The 7,962-nt window shown below is 30.7% G+C and overlaps 1 protein-coding gene across 2 annotated transcripts; it reads left to right on the top strand.

Annotated features, from left to right (window-relative positions):
* The first annotated feature begins 4,063 nt into the window (after positions 1–4,063).
* On the top strand, positions 4,064–7,962 carry AT3G26590 (MATE efflux family protein). Of its 2 annotated transcripts, NM_113567.4 has the most exons (8): positions 4,064–4,674; positions 5,140–5,681; positions 5,786–5,872; positions 6,645–6,701; positions 6,788–7,026; positions 7,237–7,355; positions 7,452–7,538; positions 7,636–7,936. In NM_113567.4, exons 1-8 carry the CDS (start codon positions 4,375–4,377, stop codon positions 7,705–7,707), a joined length of 1,503 nt encoding a protein of 500 aa, NP_189291.1. In that variant the 5' UTR covers positions 4,064–4,374; the 3' UTR covers positions 7,708–7,936. The 2 variants fall into 2 exon arrangements, with proteins under 2 accessions (NP_189291.1, NP_001326875.1); NM_001338813.1 differs by lacking the exon at positions 4,064–4,674 and having other exon boundaries at positions 5,020–5,681; positions 7,636–7,962.

Below are 7,962 nucleotides of genomic sequence, written 5' to 3'. Positions count from 1 at the left end.
GCGTTGAAAGATTTTTGAAGAACTATATATTTATAGATTAAGAAGCGTTAATGAAGTTAATTAGGGTCTTAACTTCGAGATTTAAGAGACATTCTTATCATTTTTAGGAATTTGGCATATTTTTGTTGATTAGGTTTAATATTATGTTGCGCACTAATGCAAAAAAAATCTAGAAATCTAGAATATCGTGTTATATATCATTGTTATCTGTTCTATTGGGTTGTTGCTTGTTGAGCCTTTATATTCGTTCTTTTTCGGGATTTCCTTTCTTTTGGAGTTTGTCCGCTGAGTTGGTTCTTCTTGGGGCTCATGTTTCTTGGTTTCAGCTCGACGCTAATCGTTACTATGGGATTGATTGCAGGTTATGATGTTTTGAGTTTCAGATTTAGCTTTTAGGTTATTTTTATGCTTACTTTTTTGTAACTTTTTGCTTACAGTTTGTTTCTCTCTTTTGGGCTTAGGTTTCAGAAGATATTGTTGTCTTTCTCCGACTTAATTTCTGACAGAGTTTCGACTCTTATCGTTGTTGTATTTCAAAAATGCATTCCACTTTCGCCTAATATAATGGAATCATTCAGTCGGAAAAAAAATATATATATATATATATATCATTGCTATCAAGTTGCGTGTGGCATTTGCTTGTGAGTGTTTTTTAGTTGACATGACTTTTGATTCCTAGATTTTCGAATAGTCCTACACAGTGGAATTTCAGTATGCATTTAGTGGGCTTAGTCCTTAAGGAAACAAAAAACCTATTTTGTGGGCTTAGTTTTGCTAGTAGTGGGCATTTATTCAGCCCATATTATGATCGTTCATAAAGTCGTTAGCCCATGCTCCTAATTTTGACCAGCCGTAATTTTGGCAAGCGTCATATCCTTTTCATCGTTTGCATACTTGGATCAAAAGGTATCAAGAAGAGAAATTCTTCAAGCTGATGCATGCATCGACACGCAGTAGAGTTACCATACAATCATAATCCTCAACATGCAGTAATATAAATATTTGGTGTATTTGCTAGGATTGGCGTCCACTTGCATCCCTTCAAAGAATGAGAAGCCTTGTTACTCCCGCAATCACGAGCTACACCAGCCATTAAAACAATTCATGAAACTTCATCCCTTAGTTAATTAGGGTCTTAAGTCCGAGATGTAACAAACATTCTTATCATTTTTGACCCAAAAAGAAGAAGTTACATTCTTATCATATTCAGGAAATATATGTTATTGAGGTAATTTTATGTGTGTGTTTTTTTGTCAAATAATTTTATGTTGCATACAATGCAAAAACAATGGGGAATAACGTGTGTATGTTATATCATTGATATCAAGTTGCGTGTGGTATTGCTTGTGACTATCTTTTATTTCCCATAATTTGATCCTAGATTTTCGAATAGGCTTTACACATGTAGGAATTTCAATACATTTCGTGGGCTTAATCCTTAAGGAAACAAAAATCTATCTTCCCGGGTTAGTTTTGCTTGTAGTAGGCATTTTAGTTTATCCCCATACTCTTATATCCTTTTTGAATATAACTATGATTTAACCTGCGGTTTATCGCAGGTTAATCAGTTTATTTGATTCTTATACTAAATATTTGAATAAATTTGATATCCTAAACTTATAAATATAAATTTTTTAATCAAACATAACTAAATAATAATTGAGATTTTTTTTGGGTTGTTATTTAGTGATAAGAGGAATGTGTTAAAATGTGTTTAAATTTTTGTTTGGTTGTTATTTACTTATTTTTGTTGAACGGTTTAGATTTAAGAAAATTAATTTTATTGAACGGTTTAAATTGAATCGGATCATATAAAGTTTAGGAGATTGTTAAGACTAAATTATCCTTAATGATTTTGAATAGCAAAGAACAAAATCCAAAATTGAAATCAAAATTAAGGCCAAATTAGACAAAATTTTAATTTGTACTTCCTTTTTAATAATAAGAGGATGCAGAAAAACAAAACTATTTTTTGCGGCTTTCTCCATCATAATTCGATTATAGATCCTACTATATTATTTGGGAATTACATTTTAAATGTAACCTTAATTTTTGTAATTAATTACATGACAATGCCATTAAAAAAATTTAATAAAAAACAAATCCTTTAATGACGTTAAGGTTACCAAAATTATTTAACGACAATATTCATTTCTTAATTATAGGGCTTAGTGGATCTAAAGACGGATCATTAAAGATTTCCTAAACTGAAGCAAAATATACCGAATATTCAAATATCTATCTGTTACCAAATTATAAACAAATAAGTTCGTAAAATAATTTAATATTTTTTATACGAAATCAATTAAATCTTAATCACATAAAAATTAGCACAAAAAAAATATTCAACAATTAAAAAATTATCAAATTTCTGTGTTATATAAGTTTTGATACTATATTCGAATAAAGTGTAATATACCTTTTCAATTTGCATTCTTTAACTAATATATTTGTTAATCTTATATTTATCAAAACCGACTATCGTTTCTTATCTCTATAGCATTTTTGCAAGACTGTTTTGGTGGATTTGGGTAAAAGTGCATTCGAGTCATATGGTACATTCCCCTATTAAATAAATATGGTGCACTCCTATGTTATTAGATAAAATGTTTAGATTATAATTCAGAGTCATATCATAAGTAAAATTAATATTAATAAAATAAATGGCTTTTTCGCAAGACGGATTTGGAGGGACGGGTTTTTGAATCAACATTAATAAAAAAGTAAAATAAAATTAATCCACCGTTTCAATACGGGTTACATCTTGAATTTTTTTTTAAGACCACTAATATTAAACATATCAAATCATCTTAATTTAGAAAATGTTATATAAAACCAAAAATGTTATGTGGTATGTATAATGTTACTATATATAAAATTAAACTATAAAATATAAATGTATTAGAGAATGATACAATTTGCAAAACTTTTATATATAATAAATAATTCTTAAATTTTAAAAATTACTACTTAAAAAAAATCACGGGACGGGTAAAGAAATTACCGAACGAGTTTTATTTTGGAATTGGGTTATATGGTGGATGTATTTGAATCAATATTTATAAAATTTTAAAATATTATTAATATGTTGTTTTAATAAGGGTTAAAACTTCAGTTTTTTAACAATTGTCTCATGGATTCGTGGTATACTGTTACTTAATAACAATTATACACTGTAAAATATAACTATTTTATAAAAATAAAATTTGCAAGTTTTAATATCTATTACCTTTAAAAAATAAATCGTCTCGCGATATACCGCGGGTTAAAATCTAGTATTGTTGTATTACTCTACGATGTGGTGTTTTGGTTATATATAAAATTCTATAGATTCGAATGGAAAAGAAAAACTACATATATAAGGATTTCAATTTAAAAACTTATCGTCAACCATTGACATAAAAATCTCTAAACCTTCAATTTTCAACCCACAGATTGATTTCCTACTAAATATCTCAAAAGGTGCTGCAAATTAAATAATTTTACTGGTAACAACTTGTTGTCCTACTAATCTTATGGTTAAGTCTAAACCACATGTAACCCTTTTTATATAAGGGAGAGTCTTGTAACAGAACAAGTTAAGTTGAGAGTGAAAGACATTGATTGATGGATTAATATATTATAGTTTTTTTTGAATGATGAAACATAAGTTTTCTTCGTTTTACACATGAAAAAGCTTAGTTAATTTTGCAGTTGGTTAAAAGGAAAAAGTCGTTGATTGGCTTTCTCTTAACACTTGTAGGGTTTTTTTTACCTCAAAGTCTCTAAATTAAATAATTAACACATAGCAGCCTCTAAAAAGTTAGTGTATTTTGATATAATAGATTAACCATCACCATGTCAATTCAAATACAAGTGTATGTCTTCAAATTTCATTAATTTATTTTCTTCTCATCTATAAAAACAGCATCAGATTTTCTTTTTCAAAATGGTTAAGATTTTATTCACCCAAAACAAAAACTTTTTTTAAAAGTTTTTAACAAAAAAAAATCAAATCAATACCCAAAAAAATATTAGAAAATTGATTGCTAGTAATAGAATCCTATATTATAATTTGACTAGAGTTTTAACCAAAATTCAATACTGACACATATCATTTAATAATACTACCAAAACAAAACACATGTGAATCCATCCATAATATATACCATAATTTGATTAATACAACAATGATTTTGTCTACATTTAGCCATTTTATTAAATGCTAGTTGCTATATTAGCTATTTTTTCCTTAATATCATAAAAACAATTTTTTTGGTCGCACGTATTAACATTTTTTTTCCTATATAATTCATGAATGATTAAACCCAAGATCCTCACTCGTTGGTCCTTAGTCTTCGACCTCCTTTAATCTCTCCATCTCTTTCTCTTAAGATGGCAAAAGACAAAGATATAACGGAGACGCTTCTCACTGCGGCGGAAGAACGTTCTGATCTTCCTTTCTTATCCGTCGACGATATTCCTCCGATCACCACCGTCGGTGGCTTCGTTAGGGAATTCAACGTGGAAACCAAAAAGCTATGGTACTTGGCCGGTCCCGCCATTTTCACATCCGTGAACCAATATTCTCTCGGCGCTATTACTCAGGTCTTCGCCGGTCACATCAGCACCATCGCTCTTGCCGCTGTCTCCGTCGAAAACTCCGTCGTTGCCGGCTTCTCATTCGGCATCATGGTAAATTATATCCACGCCTTTTATTTTGTGGTTTGCATTTATTATCCAAAATGCGTTTTTTTTCTTTCTTTGACTAAGTTTCATTATTAACTTAAAACACACAAAGATCCAAAAGTTGGGAGATGTCCAAATCATTCAAAATGTTTTTGTCTACATTTCTATAAACAATTTTCTATATTTTAATTTATATCAAAAGACCATTAAATTAAAAAAAATAATTTAACATATATACATTAAAAATGTAAATTCAAACGCCCAAAAAAATTGAAGAAATGAATTCATGATTATCAATTTGTAGTCACTAGTCAAAGTACAATTTATTTATCAAATGGACCATTTTCTCAAGTTTAAAAATTAATATATTTTTTGCCTTTTGTAAAAGTTTCACTTTATTTTTTTTTGTAAGATTTAAGAAGTTTTGTTTTGATCATTGTAATGAATGTGATTATGAACGTCCGCAACTAGCTTGGAATGGGAAGTGCGTTAGAAACGCTATGTGGACAAGCGTTTGGAGCAGGAAAATTGTCAATGCTTGGCGTTTACTTGCAACGATCATGGGTGATACTAAACGTGACTGCTCTTATCCTCTCTCTCCTTTACATTTTCGCCGCCCCTATCCTCGCGTCCATTGGTCAAACGGCGGCAATCTCTAGCGCGGCCGGAATATTTTCCATCTACATGATCCCTCAAATCTTTGCCTACGCCATCAATTTTCCAACCGCTAAATTTTTGCAATCGCAAAGCAAGATAATGGTCATGGCCGTGATATCGGCTGTTGCACTTGTTATACACGTGCCTCTCACGTGGTTTGTCATTGTGAAGCTCCAGTGGGGTATGCCAGGTCTAGCCGTAGTGCTTAACGCGTCGTGGTGCTTCATTGACATGGCTCAGCTTGTGTACATATTTAGTGGTACGTGTGGTGAGGCTTGGTCTGGTTTCTCGTGGGAGGCTTTTCATAATTTGTGGAGTTTCGTTAGATTATCTTTGGCTTCTGCTGTTATGCTCTGGTGAGTTTATATAACCAAACCAAACCTGACTTGATGATTTTGTTTTTTTTATATAGTATTAATAATATTTTTGCTATTTTGATTAATTTCTTACTATGGATCAGTTTGGAGGTTTGGTATTTTATGGCAATCATATTATTTGCTGGATATTTGAAGAATGCTGAAATCTCTGTAGCTGCCCTCTCCATCTGGTAAATTTATGTTTTAAAGTATTTTTTTACATGTTCATATTCATTTTATTGTAGTCATTTAAGGTTTCTAAGATTCGTTATTTGATTGGTTCAGTTTCTTTATTTTAAAAGTTATCATCAAGAATCTCTAGGAATTAGCACTAATTCGTCGTGCGTAGTAGACTTAATCGTTCATCATTGTCAACTAAATTATTCGTTTGTTTCTTGGGCAGTGAAACCCATAGCTAGTGGCTACTGATTAAGTTAAATAATTTGATGTATTAGTGCTGATTCTTTTTGTTTTATTCCTTTTTTCTGCTACATTTTAATTTTAGACTTGTAGTTATACAAACCTATACACCCAAAAGAAACAAAATAATGCTAAAAATCGACTGTCAAATGTGTTTTTTTGTTCATCATTGTTTGTTTTCTTTAGTTGTAATATAAGAAAGGTAAATATATATATATATATATATATATATATATATGTATACTCCCATGAAATAATTATGATGAAACAAGAAGGACACAATTGACAGTTGATACTAACTTTATATTGGTCCTTTTGGGAGTACAAATTTGACAGCGGTTCGACCGTAATAAATTTTGTAATGTATAAAAATGTTGTAGTTGTTGATAGTTTGTCCTTATTTTGACCCCACTACACTTTAGATTCAACACATATTATCATAGTAGCTACTTTTTAATTAAAAATTTGATATTATGAATTTTTGGATCCACCACTAACTCTAATCTTTTTTTTGGGGTCTTGTAAACAATATGGAACATGAAGCATGAATATTTTGGGATGGACTGCTATGATTGCTATTGGGATGAACACAGCCGTAAGGTAAACACGTGCAAAAGTCAATACTCTTTTTTTGTCCAAAACCTCTCTTTAGTGTTATATTATAACATAATCTCAAAATGGTGCAGTGTGAGAGTGTCTAATGAATTAGGAGCTAACCATCCAAGAACCGCGAAATTCTCACTACTTGTGGCAGTGATAACATCGACGCTAATCGGATTCATTGTATCAATGATTCTACTCATCTTTAGAGATCAATATCCATCACTTTTTGTGAAAGACGAAAAAGTCATCATTCTTGTTAAAGAACTCACACCAATACTTGCACTTTCCATTGTCATCAACAATGTCCAACCTGTCTTATCAGGTAATCAATCTATTTATCTCAATAACCAAATCTATTTCAACTCGTTTTGATTAGTCTTAGATTATAGTCAGTTTGATTTATTTCGGTTTTATACCTACTTCTATGTGAATTAGTCTTTTGGTTTGATTTGGTAGGGTTTAACTAAATATAATTTTGTTACTAAAACTTCAATATTAAGACGTTGGCTATGGTAATAAACTGGAATATTAGGTGTGGCTGTGGGAGCTGGATGGCAAGCAGTGGTGGCCTACGTTAACATCGCCTGCTATTACGTGTTTGGAATCCCATTTGGTCTATTATTGGGGTACAAGCTTAACTATGGTGTAATGGTAATGAATCTCAAATCTTCATCATTTGAAATCTTTGAAAATATAAAAGAACCATTAACTAAAAGACCGATAATTCGAAAATCTTTCATGTGCTAGGGAATCTGGTGTGGAATGTTGACGGGGACCGTGGTTCAGACAATAGTTTTAACATGGATGATCTGCAAAACAAATTGGGACACAGAGGTGAGAAAAAAATATATATTAAAAATCAATGAATATTTTGTCTAAACTTGAGCATTCCATGTTTTAATATAATTAGCTGAAATGTGTTGTCGTGTAGGCTTCAATGGCTGAGGATAGGATAAGAGAATGGGGAGGAGAAGTATCAGAAATAAAGCAACTCATAAACTAAAAGACATCATAGTATTCAAAGAAACGATCTGCCCCACCCTTTGTATTTGGTCACAATAGGTCTTCGTTTTGGTTATTATAAGTCTTTGATAGAGTTTCTCTAAATTACATTAGCTCCTATTTCTTTTTTTTTTTTCTTTTTTAATGCGCTTAATAGAATAATTCGGCTCAAGAAAACAAACATTTTGATGCAATTTTAATTAAATAAAAAAAAAGAGGAATTTTGTAGATTTAAATTTTATCAAAGATTATACCT

This window comes from Arabidopsis thaliana, chromosome 3 (assembly GCF_000001735.4).
Source record: "Arabidopsis thaliana chromosome 3, partial sequence".
Lineage (NCBI taxonomy): Eukaryota > Viridiplantae > Streptophyta > Magnoliopsida > Brassicales > Brassicaceae > Arabidopsis > Arabidopsis thaliana.
Note: the sequence above shows the minus strand (reverse complement) of the source record. Positions and strands in the feature narration are given on the sequence as shown.